The sequence below is a fragment of the Phyllobates terribilis genome, unplaced genomic scaffold, assembly GCF_046119375.1.
Source record: "Phyllobates terribilis strain yellow unplaced genomic scaffold, ASM4611937v1 Scaffold_9__5_contigs__length_417890890, whole genome shotgun sequence".
Taxonomy (NCBI): Eukaryota; Metazoa; Chordata; class Amphibia; order Anura; family Dendrobatidae; genus Phyllobates; species Phyllobates terribilis.
Window position 1 is genome coordinate 387468887 of NW_027362769.1, and position 21301 is coordinate 387490187.

A 21301-nucleotide genomic window follows, 5' to 3' on the forward strand; every position below is an offset into this window, starting at 1 on the left:
TTGATCCAGGGGAAGGCAAAAAAACCCCATGCGGTATAGGCCAATTTACATCATTGAGGAAAAATTCACTTCCCGACTCCAATCTGGCAGTCAGATTAAATCCCTGGATTAAATAACTATCACTAAGCATAAGATGTAATTTTATTGTTCTCAAGAAAGGCGTCCAGGCCTCTCTTGAACTCATTAAGTGAGTTGGACATCACCACTTCCTCTTCCAGAGAGTTCCAGAGTCTCACGGCTCTGACCGTAAAGAATCCCCTTCTATGCTGGTGCAGGAACCTCCTTTCCTCCAGACGCATAGTGTGCCCCCTCGTCTTTGTCACCATCCTTGGTATAAACAGGTCATGGGAGAGATCTCTGTACTGCCCCCTGATGTATGTATACATGTTTATGAGGTCTCCCCTAAGCCTTCTCTTTTCCAACGTAAATAGGCCTAATTTTGACAACCTCTCTGGGTATTCTAGTCCCTCCATTCCCTTTATTACCTTAGTTGCCCTCCTTTGTACCCTCTCTAGCTCCAATATGTCTTTCCTGAGCACCGGAGCCCAGAACTGTGCACAATATTCTAAGTGCGGCCTTACCAGCGCTTTATACAGAGGAAGAACAATGTTCTCATCATATGCCCCTATTCCTCTTCTGATGCATGCCATGACTCTATTTGCCTTCGCAGCTGCTGCCTGACACTGGGCACTCCAATTTAATTTGCTATTAACCAAGACGCCCAGGTCCTTCTCCATGTCAGATTTCCCCAACGGTTTCCCATTTAATATGTATGGGTGACTGCTGTTTTTCTTTCCCATGTGCATGTGACGCGCCACCTGAGCCTGTGCTGTGCAGGGGAACCCGGAACCGGGCCTGTTGTAGAATGCTGGGGGTTGTAGTCTCCGTGTGGCGGTGACCCGGTCCGTGCCCAGGGTGGTCAAACCAGTGGCAGTCTATTTGTATTGTAATAAGTGTCCGACTACTCCACCCGTGGATTGCGGTCAGTGGGGACTGCCGCTGCGCTGCCGACCGCTGAGGCTGATGTTGGTTGCGCAGCCGAGTATGGGATAACTCCCCACGGGAGGAGTATTGCCTCAGGGCAGCTAATGTGAGAGATGATGGGAGTGATGGTGTGAGCGTCCCAGTACTAATGGTGCTGGTGCGGCAAGGAATCACAAAGACGTGTGGTGCAGTTCAGGGTCTTTACTGATGGTACAAGGCAGACCCTCCCGGGAGTACTGGCTAGTATAAGGGGCCTGGTCAGTCTGCGAGCAAGCAGGAGTTCCCCTGGCCAGGTGGAGTTGTAGGCCTCCCCGTTTATCTGCACTCTTCCTGGCTACCTTGCTGTCAGCGGTTACAAGTAGCCCACGTCCCTGAGTATACCGTGTGGTGCTCACCCGTATGGCTGGTGACTTGGGGCCTTCTGTTAGCCTCCGCTCCTGGATGGCGGCGCTGGTCCCTTCTCTGTGACTGAGCCTCCGGGCTTCTATGGCCAGAGGACCTGGAATCCCCTGCCGGCTGGTTTCTGCTGCTGGGTGTATATCAGTCCCCACAGCCTCGGACTCCTGTGTCCGGCTTTAGTATCTTCGTCCAGGGCAAACTCTGCTCAGCTCCAGCCCCTGGACTTCAGCTACTGCTCCTCCAGAGCTCCTGATCTCACTTTCCCTGTGTCTGGAACTGTCTGCTCTAATCCCGCCCCAGACCCAGTTTTTAAGGGCAGATTCCTCCCCTCCCAGGTCTGGGTGGACCATGTTTAGGGATCCTGACCAGAGAAACCTCCCACTTGCTCTCAGACATAATATCTCTATTACTGCGGCAACCAGACCCCTGGGGTGTCGCATTCCCCCCTAGTAAATTTTAGTACTCCGGGACTAAACACATTTTTTTAAAGAAACATAAATACAAGGTATAACAATAACAAGACAACATATTTACAAGAAGCTTTAGTCTGTAGAGGTCACGGCGCTTCCGTGACCGAGTGTCCATATCACCCAAGGTGAAGTTTATGAAACAAAAGGGGTGTCCATGTCACCCAACAAGGCGAAGTCTTGGCACAGAATAGGGGACCTGTCCAAAGCAAACCCCTTGCGTTGTCCTTGGGTGTGGCTGCAAGGGTAGACTAACTACTTTGGGCCGCAAGGAGGCCACGCCAGACAGGTTTTCTCTTCCGCGGCCGTCTTCGCAAGAGGCACCAAGGTGCAACTATCTACAAAACTGTTCCGGTTATCCAGTGTCCATAACCTGTTAGTCCAAATAAATCTGCAGGGTAACTGAGAAACATAATTAGTAACAGGCAACAAACATAAACCATAAACATTTTTCAATAAACAGTCAACTTTATAGTGCATTGGTTTAGATTCTCCAGCGAGCGGGCATCTGACCTCTAGTGACTCTAGTGGACCTACGGAGCTCACTAACTGGTTCTGCACTACAGGGTGTAGGAGGTGTTATGGGCAAGCTGGGCAGCTTTCTGCGCACTCTTTGGCTTACTAGGGGCACAGCAGGTTCACTACTAGCAGAGGGTTGATCCTCCTGTACTGCTGGTGTGGACTCTTCTGCCTCTTGGGCCGGCTGCTCTTCCAGCTCTACCGGTTCCTCTGTAGGCACTTGCGGGGCTGGCTGGAGAAAGGTGAGGACGGGTACCACGACAGCGCCGTTTACTTGTGTCCAAGACCGGGGGAAGTCTCCGAGTACGGTACTGATCATTTCTTCCCTTTCCTCTGCGGGTTGAGGGTTTTCTTGATCTTCTTCAGGGCTTTGCAGCTGCTTGGGACACTTCTTCAGGTGGTCTCTGGAGACAATGGCTGTGGTTTCTCCTCCATCCTTACTGATTACGCAGATTTTTGGGTTCTCATGGCTTGATGGCAGTACGGTGTACGGGTCCTTCTCCCACTGGTCGTCCAACTTGTGGAGCCGCCTCTTCCTCTTCAAGACCTGCTCTCCAGGTACCAGGGGAACAGTGGGAGCATACTGGTTATAAGCCTTCTCTTGCCTTTCTCTAGCTTGAGACAGACTTCGCTTGACGCTCTCCTGTACTTTCCGATACTGCTGCTGCCGTTCTGTATCCCAGTCTGCCTCTGGCGAGGTGTCCTCAGACGTCAGGACTCCCATATCCAGGTCAATAGGCAGCTTACCAGGTCTTGCTCTCATTAGGTAAGCCGGGGTACAGTTGGTGGAACCTACAGGGATGTGGTTATACAGGTCCACCAGATCGGGCAGTTTCTCAGGCCACAGACTGCGTTCTTCCAGGGGCAATGTTTTTAGCAGATCTATCACCACCTGGTTCATCTTTTCACAGAGTCCATTGGTTTGAGGGTGATAGGGCGTTGTTCTTATCTTCGTGCAGCCATACAGGTTGCAGAACTCCTGGAAGACCTCCGCTTCGAAGGCTGGTCCTTGGTCTGTCAACACTTGGTCCGGGTACCCGTGTGGACGGCAGAAGTGCTGCTGGAAGGCTCTAGCTGCTGTTTGAGCCGTTAAGTCCTTGACCGGGACCACCACCAGGAACCGGGAGTAATGATCTACGATTGTGAGGGCGTAGACATACCCAGATCTGCTTGGAGCCAGTTTCACATGGTCCAGGGCTACCAGTTCCAGTGGCTGTCTGGTGATGATGGGCTGCAAGGGAGTCTTCTGGCTGGCACGGTCCTTTCTTCTCAGGTGGCACGGGCCACAGTCTCTGCACCACCTCTCGATGGCTCCTCTCATGCCTACCCAGTAGAACCGTTCACGCAACAAGAACTCCAGCTTCTTCCATCCGAAATGCCCTGTTCCGTTGTGGTATGCCTCCAGAACCATAGCCGCGTCTCGTCTTGGGACCACTACCTGCCAGGTCAACTCATGTGTTCGAGAGTTAACCATTCTCCGGCACAGCTTCTCCCTGTAGAGGAACAGCTTACTTTTCTCTTTCCACAGTTGCTTGGTCTCCTCCGGAGCATCTGGGTCAAGACGGGCATCGGCCTGGGTCAGCATTTCCTTCACCAAATGGACTGCGGGATCACTGTCTTGTGTCTCTGCCCAGTTGTAGTGGGGCAAGGGATTGAACGTCACGGAGCGCCTATCCTTCACACGGTGGGAATACAGGGTAATCCCATGACGGTGGAACGCAGGGAGCTCAACTTCTTCCAGATCTTCTGGATCTTCCCCTACGTCCGGTAAGTTCGGCATTCTTGACAGGGCATCCGCGTTGGCATTTGAGCGTCCTGCCCGGTATTTGATGGTGAATTCAAAGTTGGACAGGCGGGCCATCCATCTCTGTTCAAGGGCACCGAGCCTTGCAGTGTCCAGGTGTGTCAAGGGGTTGTTATCCGTGTACACGGTGAATTTGGAGGAGGCAAGGTAATGCTTGAAACGTTCGGTCACTGCCCACACTACTGCCAGGAACTCCAGCTTGAATGAGCTATAATTCTCAGGGTTCCTCTCCGTGGGCCGTAGCTTTCGGCTGGCGTAAGCGATTACCTGTTCTTTCCCTTGCTGGATTCTGGCACAGTACGGCTCCTAGCCCGATGTTGCTTGCGTCCGTGTGGAGGATAAAGGGCTGGCTGTAGTCTGGATATGCCAGGATTTCATCCCCCGTGAGGGCCATCTTCAGCTGGCAGAAGGACTCCTCTTCCAGCTTTTCCCACCTGAAGGGCGGCTTCTGGTTTTTGGCTTTCCGAGATTGACCTATCAGGAGGTCCTGCATAGGGGCTGCCATTTTGGTGAAACCGGGAATGAATCTTCGGTAGTAGCCTACCAACCCGAGGAACTGCCGCACTTCCTTTATGCTGGAGGGTCTTGGGCAGTCCTTAATTACGGTGATCTTATCAGGGTCGGGAGCCACTCCGTCAGCACTCACCACGTGTCCCAGGTACTGCACCTTTGGTTTCAGGAGGTGACACTTGGAGGGTTTCACCTTTAGGCCGTAATTCGCCAGAGCTTCGAACACTTCTGCCAGGTGTTTCAGGTGGTCCTCGTAGGTCTTGGAATAGACGATGACATCGTCCAGGTATAACAGGACCGTCTCGAAGTTCCGGTGTCCCAGACAGCATTCCATCAACCGTTGGAAGGTTCCTGGTGCGTTGCAGAGCCCGAACGGCATGCAGTTAAATTCACTGAGACCCATCGGGGTGGTGAATGCGGTCTTCTCCCGGTCCGCCTCTGCTACAGGAACCTGCCAGTACCCGCTAGTGAGATCCAAAGTAGAGAAGAAGTTAGCAGATTTTAATGCAGCTAAGGACTCTTCTATCCTTGGTAACGGGTACGCATCTTTGTGTGTGATACGGTTGACCTTCCTGTAGTCTACACACATTCTCATGGTGTTGTCTTTCTTTTTCACTAAGACTAGTGGAGCTGCCCAGGGGCTACAGCTGTCCCTGATTACCCCAGCCTCCTTCATGTCTCTAAGCATCCCCTTGGCATGTTGGTAGTGTGCCGGGGGTACGGGTCGGTATCTCTCCTTTATGGGAGGATGGTCTCCCGTGGGGATGTGGTGTTCTACCCCCTTTACTCGCCCGAAGTCTAGCGGGTGTTTACTAAACACTCTCTCGTACTCTCGAACCACCCGATAGACTCCCTGTTTCTGGTGTGAGGGAGTGGAGTCAGTACCCAAATGCAGTTGCTGACACCAGTCCTCCATTGGTTTCTTAGAGCCGTTACCTTCCTCTGGTTGAGATGGAGGCAAGGGTTCCACGGCCTGTACAGAATTCTGGTTTATGGTGAACAATTTGGCTAGCGTGGCATACCGGGGCAGGTGTACTTCTCTCTCCCCGATATTTATGATGCGAACGGGCACCCTCCCATGGCGTACATCGACCACCCCCCGTGCTGTCAAAATGGTGGGCCTACTGTCTGAGTAGACGGGTTCTACCATTGCTTGGTAGTCTCTACCTCTTAGACCAATAGCTGCCCGGCACCAAATCATCATCTCACTTTTTGGGGGCATGGCAATAGGGAACGGGTCACACATTCTCACGCTACCTATCTCACCACCAGATAGTTCCACCTGTTGCCGCTTCATCAGTGCCCGGATCTCTTTTTGGAGCACACGCTGCTGGCCGGAACTGGCGTTCTTGGCAACCTGCTGTAAAATGAGAATCACCTCTGCAAGACAATTTTCAATCACATTAGTTCCCAAGGTTATTCTAGGGTGACTCTCATGACGGTCTATGTCCACTATAATCAGTCCTTGTGCCGCCAGTTCGACTTTACCGATCTTAATGGTCACCTCTTTGAATCCCACCTGCGGCACGGGCTGACCATTGCTGGCGATGATACTCAGGTCGTCATCTGGGTAGCGGGTTATGTCCGAGTCATTCCAGTACTGCTTGAAGAGCACATACGGGATGGTGGTGACCTGTGACCCGGTGTCTAGTAGGGCACTCATAGGAATGCCATCCAGTACCACAGGCAAGATTGGACGCCCCCCTACGTATTTACCACGCCAGTTTGATGGGCCTGATGGTCTTATGCCTGGGGGTTGGCCCTCTACCCCAGGTTGTGCCCGTTTAAATGACAGTACCTTGCCACATGTCCGGGTTGATTGCAGCGGCGGCAGATGGGTCGTCTGTCCTCGTTGTATCTGTCGCTGGGTCTTCCTCTGGCCGGTGGGGTCCTCCTCAGTCGGCGCCACGGGACGTCCTCCGGTCCGGAGGCCAGCTGGATCTTTCCTGGAGAAGAGACCTGTAAAGACTGCACAGTTCTGGTTAGCGCGGCAACGCTCTTAGTCAGCTCTTGGACCTGATGGTGCAGGTCTGTAGCCGGGTCACTGTTTAAAGCCTGCGCATCAGCTCCCACAGGCCCTGCAGACAAGGGCGCCGTCTCCTGGTGGTAAGTGATAGCAGGGCGTCTGTGGGTCACAGCGCCACCTGGTGCCGGTTCTCGGAGCACCCGGATGGCTCTGTCCTTGAACTGTGCAAAGTCCAGGTCAGGGTCCTGTAAGGCCATTGCCCGCAACTGGGTTCGGTGGGCATTGCACAGTAGACCCTCAATAAATTGTTCAGTCAACAGCTTATCTTCATTTCCCACGCTGTCAGTGTCTGCCTGCTTAATGGCTCTCAGGGCCTCTTGTAGGTCTAGCGCATAGTCTCTTATACTCTCATGTGCCCGTTGTTTGCACCCATAAAATCTTAGTTTTATTTCGGCTGAGGTGCGGGTATCAAATGTGTCTTTCAGCCGAGTTAGTATGTCTCTGACAGTCCTCTTCCTCCCAGGTGGCCAGGACTTTACCTCCCTTTGGGCTGCCCCGATTAATTGGGCCACCAGGATGCTCACTTTTTGCTCTTCTGTGAGGGGGTACACCTGGAAGAGGCTATCCAGTCTTTCTCTAAAGTCATTTAGGGTATGTGACTCCCCTGAGTACTGGGGTAGCCAGGTTGCCCCCGGGATATAGGGCATGGTGAATGGCATGACTGCTGCAGCGGTTGCGCTGGCGGTGGCTGTGGCAGTGGAGCTCCCCTCGGTATCCGGCATCCTCCTCCCCCCTAGTGGACCGTGGCCTACCTTGCGATGCTCTTCTTCCGTAGGCCGCGGCTCCGCAGTCGATCGTCGGGGTTGAGAACCTGGCGTCGCGCTCCGATGACGTCAGCGTCGCTCTTCCTCCCTTCCAGGACCTTGAGCAGCGTCAGAGCGTGGGGCGGAGCTTCGGATCTCGCGCGCTTTCGGCGTCCACGCCCCTCTTCTTCCCGTGCGGCGTCCCGAAGATGGCGTCCGAAGGCGGGAAGCAGCTGCGGATGGCGGGAAGAAGGCAGAAGACGGCGGGAAACGGTCCAAGATGGCGTCTGAAGGCGGGAATCGGCTCCGGATGGCGGGAAACGACTCCGGACGGCGGGAAACTTCACCACAGGTAAGTATAAAAGTCTCTTTTTCAGGCACGCAGTACCCGGTGGTTGCGGGCACGAAATCCTGCCGGCTACGCCAAAGTTGACGCGCCCCCTGGGCCTGTGCTGTGCAGGGGAACCCGGAACCGGGCCTGTTGTAGAATGCTGGGGGTTGTAGTCTCCGTGTGGCGGTGACCCGGTCCGTGCCCAGGGTGGTCAAACCAGTGGCAGTCTATTTGTATTGTAATAAGTGTCCGACTACGCCACCCGTGGATTGCGGTCAGTGGGGACCGCCGCTGCGCTGCCGACCGCTGAGGCTGATGTTGGTTGCGCAGCCGAGTATGGGATAACTCCCCACGGGAGGAGTATTGCCTCAGGGCAGCTAATGTGAGAGATGATGGGAGTGATGGTGTGAGCGTCCCAGTACTAATGGTGCTGGTGCGGCAAGGAATCACAGAGACGTGTGGTGCAGTTCAGGGTCTTTACTGATGGTACAAGGCAGACCCTCCCGGGAGTACTGGCTAGTATAAGGGGCCTGGTCAGTCTGCGAGCAAGCAGGAGTTCCCCTGGCCAGGTGGAGTTGTAGGCCTCCCCGTTAATCTGCACTCTTCCTGGCTACCTTGCTGTCAGCGGTTACAAGTAGCCCACGTCCCTGAGTATACCGTGTGGTGCTCACCCGTATGGCTGGTGACTTGGGGCCTTCTGTTAGCCTCCGCTCCTGGATGGCGGCGCTGGTCCCTTCTCTGTGACTGAGCCTCCGGGCTTCTATGGCCAGAGGACCTGGAATCCCCTGCTGGCTGGTTTCTGCTGCTGGGTGTATATCAGTCCCCACAGCCTCGGACTCCTGTGTCCGGTTTTAGTGTCTTCGTCCAGGGCGAACTCTGCTCAGCTCCAGCCCCTGGACTTCAGCTACTGCTCCTCCAGAGCTCCTGATCTCACTTTCCCTGTGTCTGGAACTGTCTGCTCTAATCCCGCCCCAGACCCAGTTTTTAAGGGCAGATTCCTCCCCTCCCAGGTCTGGGTGGACCGTGTTGCATGTTTAGGGATCCTGACCAGAGAAACCTCCCACTTGCTCTCAGACATAATATCTCTATTACTGCGGCAACCAGACCCCTGGGGTGTCGCACATGACCTTACATTTATCGGCATTGAACCCCATTTGCCATTTTTTGGCCCAACTCCCCAATTCATCTAAATCCTCCTGTAGCTGTGCCCTATCCTCATCTGTATTAACTACTTTACAAAGTTTAGTATCATCTGCAAATATTGCTATTTTACTATGCAACCCTTCCACTAGATCATTAATAAATATATTAAATAATATAGGGCCCAAAAGGTAAAAGTTCAGTATGTAACACCTGTGGTAAGATCTGTGTGTACAGACCATGGAATTGCTGGGATTACACAACCATTCACAGCAGCAGACATTGGTGAATCTTATACTGCACTGTCTTGGTCTACAACTCCCAGTGGACATTGCTCCTCTCTGGCTGAACAGGTTGGAGAAGAAGGGTGGACCTAAGAGCAGTGAGAGAAGCCTGCAATCCACCATGTCTGAAATGTAAGCGTCTGATCCTGGAGAGCAGGGGACAGAGGCACAGAGTGAGTGCTAAACCTCCGGCCCCACAGTGTGTAAGGGAAGAAGATGATCCCTCAGCTGAACCACATCTGCCGACCAGTTAGCTTATGTCCGTCGCCACCTGGCCTAACCAAGGGACCGATTTTGCTATCCATTCCCAGTGTCCAAGGCATCCGGACCCTGCAGCCCTAAGACTGGATCCCTGTGTGACTACAGAACAGCTACATCGAGAAGTGAGTAGCTATTATGGGACTTGTGGTTCTGCTGTTGAGTTAATAAGAGAACTGTTGCTGAGCTGTTATGAGACTTGAAGCTATAAAAGGACTATCGGTGAAGGATATTCTGCTTCTTTGTTATGTGCACCAACCAAGAGCTCCAACAACCCGCGGCAACTTGGCCCAACCATGAACTGTATTGCTGTCCTAGGCTGCAGCCATTAATAGTTTAGTAGCGTTAGCTACGAGTGTGTTGTTGCTCCTTAAAGGGAAAGTGTCATCCCTATTTTTCAGGTTAACTGCAAAGCCTTTACTAATTATTTGTATGTGTCAATTGTAAATACTGTTTGATCATTATTACCTGCCATTCCCCCTACCATATTTACTGTTTACCTCCCTTCACAATAAACCTGTTTAAGTTTTCAACCTCATCTCTTTGTGAATGTATAAAGTAGTGTGTACAGGGGTTTCCCGAGTCTACCCCTGGCAGAAGAGGAAGACCCACTACAACTCCCAGCAAGATTTGGGTGGAGGCACTGCGCTATATTGAGGCGAGAAGAACTACGACACACCTTGTCCACGGAGGCGACTTAAAGGGGTGTTACATGTATAATGGCCCAGGTTAGTACATAAAGAGCTGTCACCAGTAGAGTCTGTAGGTGCAGAAGTGGAGGAACAGAAGAGGACACATAATGGGGGTAACTGAGAGAAAGGAGATCAATCAACCAAATCTTGGGTTTCTTCTTGAGGTTCTTCTCCTATGCTCTCAGTTTGCTCTTCTACTTTCTCAATCTCCTGGTTCTTCTTACCAGAAGCAAAGATTTCTTTCTTCCTACAAAATATGAAACAGAATATTCAAGGTCCAAAAGATCAGAATATCATCATCATGTCAAGGTTGTTCTGTAAAGAGATATCTGTCATCTGTGGTTCCGCAGATTTAGGAGGTTGCAGCTACCTTCCTCAAGTCTATGGACGCAAAGAAAACTCCTGGTCATCAAGGACCAAGCTCATTGAAGAACAGTCGCAGTGTATACCGGTGAATACTGAAGCTGCAGCAATCACAGAGGACCGGAGGGAAATGGACTAAACATGGTGTATTGATAGTGGTAATAACACATTTTATGTGACACCAACAGAATCCAACGAACATAACAGGACAAAGATATATCTCACATTGTGACAAAAGGAGACAAGGACCTGACCCCAAGAGCTTGCAGACTAAATAGGAGGTGATTTGGACAAAATGTACACTCACCAATAAGAGAAATATTGCATAAAGTTATCTCCACAGTGAGATCGATATCTGTAGAAACCACAGCAGCCCCCTACAGATCCCAAAAATGTCACACAGGACGGCTGATATCAGTGTAGAGAGATGTCTCAGCGATCACTGACTGTCTCCTCACCGGCCGTCACCGGTAACACTGATCACACGGTGTCTTTTACTGTACGAGGTCAGGAGGAATAGGAACTTACAATTTACTCATTGTGTCTTGTATGGGCTTCTCAAAAAAAGGTTTCTTCTCATCTGAAATATAATAGGATTTAGTAAAATTTCAACATCAATGTCAAAAAGAGGCAATAATGACTGTATTCCTGGCAGGATTTCTGCCAGTCTCCCAGTAATATTCCCAGTTATACAGCACCGACATTATATATAGAGCGATGAGTCTGTAGATGCCATTACATAGGGACAGATCTGTCCATGTTCTGTATTAGGTTGGATTCATCTCTACATTAGTAACCTCATATACAATCATGATTTTATCACCACGGGACGGTAATAAATCATAGATCAGTGGAGGTCCAACCGCTGAGACCCCCATACATTGCTAGATGGGCAGCGGTCCGTCGTGACCATGACAGTGCATGCAACTCCAAGCCAGGCTCCAGATGACACAAAAACATCAGTCACTCAACTTCCTGCCTGTCAGAGAGTTAAAATGTTTTTCCCACCCTTTTACGAATATCACAGACTTTTGCTATGTGATCGCCCGTTTATACCTGTTGAACCGTTCCGGACTGTGCTGACATCATATTACCCTTATGATGAGTTGTTATATACAATGCAATGTTTTGTACTATTCTATATGTTTTATCTATGCTGCATTTTCTGTTTGTCATATCCTGTGTGATGTGAGGGATTGGTATAATGTGCATCAATACATTTGGTAGGAGATCGGTCCCGGGGACAGATGCCGATACAGTGTGCCACCGAGTATCGGGAGTGATATCTACAATGATGTCTGCAGAGCATAAGTAGTTAATGGTTGCCCTTCCACCTGACCAGAGCCTCCCTGTAGAGAGAATGTTACCAGGGATGAACCGGAGATGCACAAAAGGAGGGGAGGACAATGTCCTCATTGATATGGAAGGCCAAAATCACCAGTGAAAGAAAACCACTTTACAAGAAGGAAATGCTGCAAAGAGGCTCAAATGAAGACTCCTGGAGCACAGAGAGCACCGGGTTTGCGGTTCCACTAGATGCCTGTAAGAAGGAGACAATGAACCTTGGTGAAAGGTCTTAACCTGTTTTTTTCTACTTAGTATCAGTCTCCTACTGACAGGACCTAAACCCACAGTCCTGTGTTCACCAATGCTTTTAATAAGAAAGGCCTCAGAGCGCTCCATCCAAATATCATCCAGTCCTTAATAAGAAAGGCCTCAGAGCGCTCCATCCAAATATCATCCAGTCCTTAATAAGAAAGGCCTCAGAGCGCTCCATCCAAATATCATCCAGTCCTTAATAAGAAAGGCCTCAGAGCGCTCCATCCAAATATCATCCAGTCCTTAATAAGAAAGGCCTCAGAGCGCTCCATCCAAATATCATCCAGTCCTTAATAAGAAAGGCCTCAGAGCGCTCCATCCAAATATCATCCAGTCCTTAATAAGAAAGGCCTCAGAGCGCTCCATCCAAATATCATCCAGTCCTTAATAAGAAAGGCCTCAGAGCGCTCCATCCAAATATCATCCAGTCCTTAATAAGAAAGGCCTCAGAGCGCTCCATCCAAATATCACCCAGTCCTTAATAAGAAAGGCCTCAGAGCGCTCCATCCAAATATCATCCAGTCCTTAATAAGAAAGGCCTCAGAGCGCTCCATCCAAATATCATCCAGTCCTTAATAAGAAAGGCCTCAGAGCGCTCCATCCAAATATCACCCAGTCCTTAATAAGAAAGGCCTCAGAGCGCTCCATCCAAATATCATCCAGTCTAAACAGGATGACAGACAGCCGACAAATGAGCAGAACCCTCATTAGGCATGCTTATAAATCATCATTTTCGGCAGCACATCGCCTGGTGTCAACAAGAGATGTGCTGCCGATAACCTGATCCTGTATGGGGACAGAACGATCATAGAACAATCGTTCTGTGCTCTTATCAGTGCGCTCCCTGTGGTGAAGGACAATAGGACACCAGACAGTCATGGTGATACCCAGTTGATCAACCTGTTGAACTGTTCCGTACTGTGCTAACGCCATATTAAACTTATGATGAGTCGTTATATACAATGTAATGTCTTACAATATTCTATATGTTTTATCTAGGCTGCATTTTCTGTTTCTCAGATCTTGTGTGATGTGAGGGATTAGTATAATCTGCATGAATACATCTGGTAGGAGAAATGTCCTGGGGACTAACATCCCGATACAGTGTGCCACCGAGTATCGGGAGTGATATGTACAATGATGTCTGCAGAGCACAAGGAGTTAATACATTTGTTGTTTTGTGAGGGGCCGGGTCATCTGGAGTGTAGGGGTAACATTAGGTTTCCGCAGTCATCCAATCTAGTTCACAGAGTGACTTCTGTTGTGTTGTTTGAGCTCAGAAAGATTCCCAGACAATGCAGGCAAAAGTAAGGAACCCACGTAGAGAGCTAGCACATAAACGGGTGAGTAGGACTTGCCAAATGGACCTAGTTATGGCCAAAAGGCAGCATTTAAGGATCCACAACCTGCACTGTAGTGCGCACCAGAAGGAAGAATAAGCCCTCCTAGATAGAGAGCCACCATTACAGAGAGAGGGTGAGGATTGTCACCACAGACGGGAGAGGAGAGGACATCTCCTGACTTTAAGGAATGACACACAAGACATTTCTGAGTGCTAAAGCCTGAGTCTCAAGATGATTACCACATCAGAGACAGACAAGTGCATGTGTGTGAGGAGCTGCGATGTGGAAATTAAGGCCATGGCCCCACTATCAGTATTTGGTCAGTATTTTTTCTCAGGAGTGGGAGCCAAAGCCAGGTGAGGAACAATCAGAGAAAAGGTATAATAGAAACAAGTCACCAATTCTGCATTTATCACCCACTCCTGGTTTTGGCTCCCACTCCTGAGAAAAAATACTGACCGAATACTGACCAAATACTGATAGTGGGGCGGTAGCCTAAGTGAGTAGATCACAAGAGTGCAAATAACCTGACATGAGCTGCTGCACGGTACCACTGCCAAAGAAGTGACCATGAAAAAGGCCATGACCAGGAATGAAGTCAAATCACCCATTGAAGTCAATTGCAAAGTTTCATAAGTTTCCATGTTTTACACATTTTTATGGAAAAATAAAGTTTAGTTATTTTTCGAGGATAAAATCCAACAGTAAATTGAAGGCAATGATAAGGCAAGCTCTTACAAAGTATGTCATATTAAAAGGCTATTTTAGCACTTAGTAATATAAGGACCAGTGAGGCAGACTGCCCTAATGCCTTTATATGAAGCTGTATTTTATACCTGCCGTGCTGCCTATGAAGTACTTTCTCCTCCTTTTCTTCACATTGCACTGAAAGCCAAGAATTTCATCATCTACATTAGGTCTGATGCCACTCACCGATGTGTAGGGGTCCGGTGCTCCGCTCTATGGGACGCTCCTCGCTGGGATGCTCCACTCTACAGATGATTTCTGATCCTTCGTCTGAACTTATTATTGGGGTAAAAGTCATCGAAGCTTCACAGGAATAAGTGTTATCTTTCTGTCTCTTCCCCTTATGTGACATCTTGTAATTTCTATCCTTCTTTGATTCTCTGGGCAGAGCGGTCACATTTCCGTCCTTCTTTATGAACCAGATAACAGATAGAAGATCAGGGAAATATCCGGAGATATCACAGGTTAATTTAGCATCTTTTCCATCATTCAACTTGGGGAGGATAAGAGATCCAACTTGTGGACGGAAGGGCAGATCTGTGTAATATATGATGTAAAAATGTGTCATTTACCATAGACTTACAGGACCATTGTGAAGAATATTCAAGACAATCCCATATTAGTCACTGTGCCCTGTTTGCCAGGTTATATAGAGATCTTCAATGCATAGTATAATCCTACTCTTTTGAATACACTGCAGCTTGCAAAGGAGGGGGCCGACAGGCCGTGAGTGACAAAACCCTCCGCCAGCAGCTGTGAAGCTGCTACAGTCCAGCCATGTCATTTGTGTGAGAAACTATTATTTAACAGCGAGTTATGGGAAGACAATACGTCTCAGTGATAAACCAAATAGATTGTTGGAAACCTAAGGGAATGGGGAATGTCACCCTAGCTTTAAACATAGTTCAGCGTGCCTGGATGGGGAGATTTCCAGCATAGCCTTGCAAGGGCCCCTAGGACCCCGATGTTTGGTATCCACGTGTAGCAGGGGCCCGGCTGGGTCCGATGACACCAGAACCGACTCCCTAGGACCGTCCAGTAAGGACGTATGGCCCATTTTAGTTTTGGGAGTTTGTTAGCTAAGGGAGGCCAGGGGTGGAGATCTAAGTCCAGCCCGGGGGCCGTAAGGGGAGTGACCCAGAGAGGTTAAAAGATCCTGCCGCCCCAAGCCCAGTGTCTTTTCCTGGGGAGGTCATGACAGCAAGTCGTGTGGGGAAAGTCCTGTAACAACAAAGAGAAGGCCCGCACACCTCCCATGTGGCAGCCCTCCCCCGACAGCCAGGCCTTTTTTATCTAAACCAGTAATTGACTCGTACAACTGCTTTATGTCTTTTGTACCCATGCTTTTGTGTTTGTAGCTCTGACCACTGTGTATGTATAACCCTTATGCATAAAGTGTACTGTTTAGTGTGCCCTTATGGCGATTAAATACATAATTTAACTTTGGGCTGTTCTTATATCTCGATCCACGAACCTCACATCATTTGTTCGGTCCAACGAACACGCTACCAGGCTGGTTTCTAGCCCAATATAAGTCCGTTATATCAAATAGAAACTGGTGGTAGCTCTCCCAGGCTGACCAGGCTCTGCTTCACTGGAGCTAGTGAAAGGAGCCTCTCAGCCTGTCAGGGTTGTGGGCCAGTGTGGTGCCACGTCAGTGACTGAGTGGGCCTCCTCTTCTCACTCACTGGTGGACAGGGGGTATCTGTGCAGAACTGTACCAATCTGACCTTACACGTCCTCGAGGGGGGCGCGGAATGTCACCTAGGTGCAGAGGACAGGTCCGTACTACCTGCTTTGTCTTACGTAATTGTGACGTCAGGCGGGTGGCGGGGTGTGGATCCATCACAAGTGGTGGCAACAGAGAGATTCTGTGAGGTCTCCCTATTGCCGTTTCTTCACAACCGTCATACGCTTTTTGTATGTTAGCTTCACATGAGTCCTATGAATGGCGGAAAGTGATAAACTGGAAATCTTGGGCTAGATACAGTTATGTAATGTGTAATTTGTGCAAGTAAATGAGTATTTATAGGTGTTTCTAGCAAATGAAAAACATGATAAATATGAAAATACTTTTACTGAAGACAGTTTCTTTTACAAAAGATTCTGGCTTCTTGAACCCTTTCAAAACCAAGATCTCTTGATGCCCCAAGTCGGCCATACAGCTTAGACAAATGTCAGATGGGCAATCCTTCACCAGATGCTCTCTCTTGACTCAACCGTATACATTGTGAAGTAAGCCTCTGTCAGAATCATGTGATAGGCTTATCCACTTACAGAACAAAAGGATCGGGCGACTGAACACCAATGATCCTTATCTCTCCCAAGGACATTTGTTAGAGTAGTGTTTGGAGGCCCATAAACATAAGATGGTCGGCCACTCCCACCAAAATAAGAGGGTTCAGCTGGGTGAATCTTGAGTGACTTCTCATGGACAGGCCTTGAGTCTGGATAGTCACGGAGTCCGAGGTCAATAGACAGGAGGATACATCATAAACAAGTAATGGTCAGAGGTCAAAATACCAGGAGGATAATAGATCAGAGCAAAGGGGTTAAACAGACGGATGGTCAGAATGAGGTCCAAAGTCAGGCAGTGATAACTCAACAAGCAAAGCACTAGGCACAGAGAAAAAAAAAACACACAGAGCTGAAGCTATGGCTGGCAGCTATCTGGGACTAACAGCCCAGCTAAGTAGCTGAGTAATCAAGGGAATATTGAAAAGCTGAGGAGAACTCCGCACCTCCGAGTCTCAGATTGGATGGCAGACTTGTCAATAAAAACACAGACAGCTCAGCACACCCTTAAACAAAACTGGACGACTGAGTTGTCAATCACTGTAAGACACACTGAGAGATGGAATTTTTACAGTTGACTTTTCTGACGTGTTTGGGGGTAAAAAAAATGTCACTTCTTATGGTGGCTCATTCTAAAGTTGAGTTTTTCTTTTACTTTATAGAAGGTTCATTAATGTGATACCAAGTGAGAATCAGAATATTTTTTTGCATTTCACATTATTCTACAGTTTTGTTTGTTTTAGAATATGTTCACACGAGGTATTTTTGCAGCATTGTTTCTTCAGCAAAAGACAGACTATTGGCAAGAAAAATGCATGATAAAATATGCATGTTTTTGCCACATTTTTTTGCATGTGTTTTTGACTCATTTTTACTTGTCCAATGAATGGGCAAAATTGCTGCAAAAGAATTACCATGCTGCAGATTTCTAAAAACACCCAAATAAATAAGCATGTGCAGAAGATTTTTGAAATCTCATTCACTTTGCTGGTTCTGTAAAATACAGTAGTCTTTTTTTTTTTTTTTACTTCAAACTTTTCTTTTTTTCACTTTTTTTTCTGAATGAATATGTGCTTTGTATAATCCCATCACTTTTTTGTATGCAGATCCAAGGAGGTGATAGCTATCTAGTGCCAGCGGGTGTTAGATCACTATCATCAGTGACCTGCTCACAGAAGATTGTTGGCAGCAGGTTACCTCAACAGTCTGATGGGGTAGACGATCATGCTGGGAGGATCACAGGTTATCATGGCAGTGGCCCAAGTGCAGGAAGATCCAGCACCCATTGCAGAGCATGGCGCCCACTAAGAGCGTTGTATTTAGCGCTGTTAATCATCAGCTATCATATCTGTGTCTGACTTCAGCCCGAGGTATGGAAAATGTAGGATTACATGCCAGCCGTTCAGCTGTATGGTGACACATGTAATGTATTGATGGGCCGGGTCTGCCAGTGCAGGAGCTCCTAACACTGAGCTTCTCCTTGTCTTGGTCTTATCTATGGGGTAACTGTCCCCCGATGCTCTTCTGTCCTCCTCTATGATTCTATTTCAATGGACGTCTTCAAACAGAGGCTGGACAGACATCTGTCTGAGATGATCTAGTGAATCCTGCTTTGAGCAGGGGGTTGGACCAGATGACCCAGGAGGTCCCTTCCAACTCTACCATTCTATGATTCTATGACATCCCTGTATTCTCCTGGCCAAATTCAGGTGCCATTGCTGTCATGTTATAATGTACCTGTCTCCGATGCTGGAATCTCAGTTTCTTGTTTCCATGTGTTTTATTTCCATAATCCTGGTTAGCTTTGCTGGCACTTTCCTTACAGGGAAGTTTGATAATAACTTTTGCTCCATGTTCTCAGTACATCTCAGATCCCCCCCCCCAATGGTTCTGCCCCTATTCTCATTCCCTTTCTGGTATTAGTCCTTGCCTTGTTCATTAGTAATGTGCCCCATCTGTCCAGACATCCGGCGACATGAACATGGAGCCAATCAGTGACATCTCTGGGGGGAAAGTAAGCTAGATACACAGTGTTACCTCTGATAGTTAGCGATCGCATCTCCGGCATCGACATAGTCTCATGTTTCCATTGTACAATGATTTTAATCTCTGGATCTCTGAATCGATGATCAGGGATTTGGACGACACTGGTGACCTCATATATCAGATCATTGTCCCTTGTACTGATTACTTCTGCTGTGGGTGATAATCCATGTTTTCCAGACTGATCTTCTCTATACCAGGAGATGTTTATATCTTTAGGGTAAAACTTCTGTAGATTCAGAGAGAACTGAACACGAGATGAATCGGCCATAGTGATCTCTATAGGGGCCGACATCTGGGGTTTACCTGGAAGAGAAGAAGCAGAAGTTTGTCTCGTTGTCTGTACTCGGGGTCATGTAATGTCTTATACATCATCCAATTCTCCCTCATAATACTCCAATTCTCTCTCCCTTAGTCAGGCTCATTACATCTCCAGACTCCATGTATGACCGATATAATTCACTTTTTGAAGGAGATTACACAACAATGAAGTGATGGTGATTATATTTCTACAGCTCATCCTGTTCCCACATCATCCAGTATTTATACGTTGCAGGAACGGTCCCTTCTCTTTCCCACATCCTGATGTACAAGTATGTGCTGGCAGAGCTGCGCTCGCACTGTCACCGAAAGTAGCTGCCCTTCACTTTTCTCTCATCCTGGGACCACAATCACTGCAGATCACAGAGCTGACAGAATGTGTAATGTCTGAAAATAAAGGTATAAATGCATCTAACATAATCTAAATATTATAAGTCTCACCAATCGTCCAGCACAATGCAGTTGTGGCCTCTGCTAATGTTAAAGGTAATAAGTAATAACCATAAGAAATGCCTTTTTATATTCCATGATATAATGTAATGTTGCTACATACAGTGCTGGCCAAAAGTATTGGCACCCCTGCAATTCTGTCAGATAATACTCAGTTTCTCCCTGAAAATGATTGCAATCACAAATTCTTTGGTATTATTCTCTTCATTTAATTTGTCTTCAATGAAAAAAAACACAAAAAGAATTGTCCTAAAGCCAAATTGGATAGTCATAGAATCATAGAATCATAGAATCATAGAATGTAGAGTTGGAAGGGACCTCCTGGGTCATCTGGTCCAACCCCCTGCTCAAAGCAGGATTCACTAAATCATCTCAGACAGATGTCTGTCCAGCCTCTGTGTGAAGACGTCCATTGAAGGAGAACTCGCCACCTCTCGTGGCAGCCTGTTCCACTCATTAATCACCCTAACTGTCAAAAAGTTTTTTCTAATATCTAATCTGTATCTTCTCCCATTTAGTTTCATCCCATTGCTTCTAGTCTTTACTTGTGCAAATGAGAATAAAGATGATCCTTCTACAATGTGACAGCCCTTGACATATTTGTAGACAGCTATTAAGTCTCCTCTCAGTCTTCTTTTTTGCAAGCTAAACATTCCCAAATCCTGCAACCGTTCCTCATAGGACATGGTTTGCAGACCAGTCACCATTCTGGTCGCTCTTCTCTGAACTTGCTCCAGTTTGTCTATGTCTTTTTTAAAATGTGGTGCCCAAAACTGTACACAGTATTCCAGATGAGGTCTGACCAAAGAGGAGTAAAGTCCGATAATGACTTCACGTGATCTAGACTCTATGCTTCTGTTAATACATCCCAGAATTGTATTTGCCTTTTTTGCTGCTGCATCACACTGTTGACTCATGTTCAGTCTATGATCTATTAGTATACCTAAGTCTTTTTCACATGTACTGTTGCTTAGCTCTATTCCTCCCATTCTGTATATGCTTTTTTCATTTTTATTGCCCAGATGTAGTACTTTGCATTTTTCCCTGTTAAAAACCATTCTGTTTGTTGCTGCCCACTGCTCCAGTTTTATAATTAATATATATAATTCCACACCAAACCTAAAAAAGGGGGTGGACAAAAGTATTGGCACCCTTTGAAAAATCATGTGATGCTTCTCTGATTCGTGTAATTAACAGCACCTGTAACTTACCTGTGGCACCTAACAGGTGTTGGCAATCACTAAATCACACTTGCAGCCAGTTAACATGGATTAAAGTTGACTCAACCTCTGTCCTGTGTCCTTGTGTGTACCACATTGAGCATGGAGAAAAGAAAGAAGACCAAAGAACTGTCTGAGGACTTGAGAAACCAAATTGTGAGGAAGCATGAGCAATCTCAAGGCTACAAGTCCATCTCCAAAGACCTGAATGTTCCTGTGTCTTCCGTGCGCAGTGTCATCAAGAAGTGTAAAGCCCATGGCACTGTGGCTAACCTCCCTAGATGTGGACGGAAGAGAAAAATTGACGAGAGATTTAAACGCAAGATTGTGCGGATGGTGGATAAAGAACCTCGACTAACATCCAAACAAGTTCAAGCTGCCCTGCAGTCCGAGGGTACAACAGTGTCAACCCGTACTATCCGTCGGCGTCTAAATGAAAAGGGACTGTATGGTGGGATACCCAGGGAGACCCCACTTCTTACCCCGAGACATAAAAAAGCCAGGCTGGAGTTTGCCAAAACTTACCTGAGAAAGCCTAAAACGTTTTGGAAGAAAGTTCTCTGGTCAGATGAGACAAAAGTAGAGCTTTTTGGGAAAAAGCATCAACATAGAGTGTACAGGAAAAAAAAAGAGGCATTCAAAGAAAAGAACACGGTCCCTACAGTCAAACATGGCGGAGGTTCCCTGACGTTTTGGGGTTGCTTTGCTGCCTCTGGCACTGGACTGCTTGACCGTGTGCATGGCATTATGAAGTCTGAAGACT

The 21301-nt window shown here is 47.9% G+C and overlaps 1 protein-coding gene across 2 annotated transcripts in view; it reads right to left on the reverse strand.

The window, feature by feature from the left end:
- Positions 1-8374: 8374 nt before the first annotated feature.
- Positions 8375-21301, reverse strand: part of LOC141162490 (uncharacterized) — a 142587-nt gene continuing 129660 nt past the window's right edge. For both annotated transcript variants that reach the window (XM_073648657.1, XM_073648658.1), the window contains exons 8-11: positions 18542-18853; positions 14396-14746; positions 11049-11100; positions 8375-10404 (exon numbers count right to left, since the gene is read on the reverse strand). In XM_073648657.1, the coding sequence (XP_073504758.1) occupies positions 10290-10404; positions 11049-11100; positions 14396-14746; positions 18542-18853 (830 nt within the window). In that variant the 3' untranslated portion in view covers positions 8375-10289. The remainder of the gene's footprint in view (positions 10405-11048; positions 11101-14395; positions 14747-18541; positions 18854-21301) is intronic.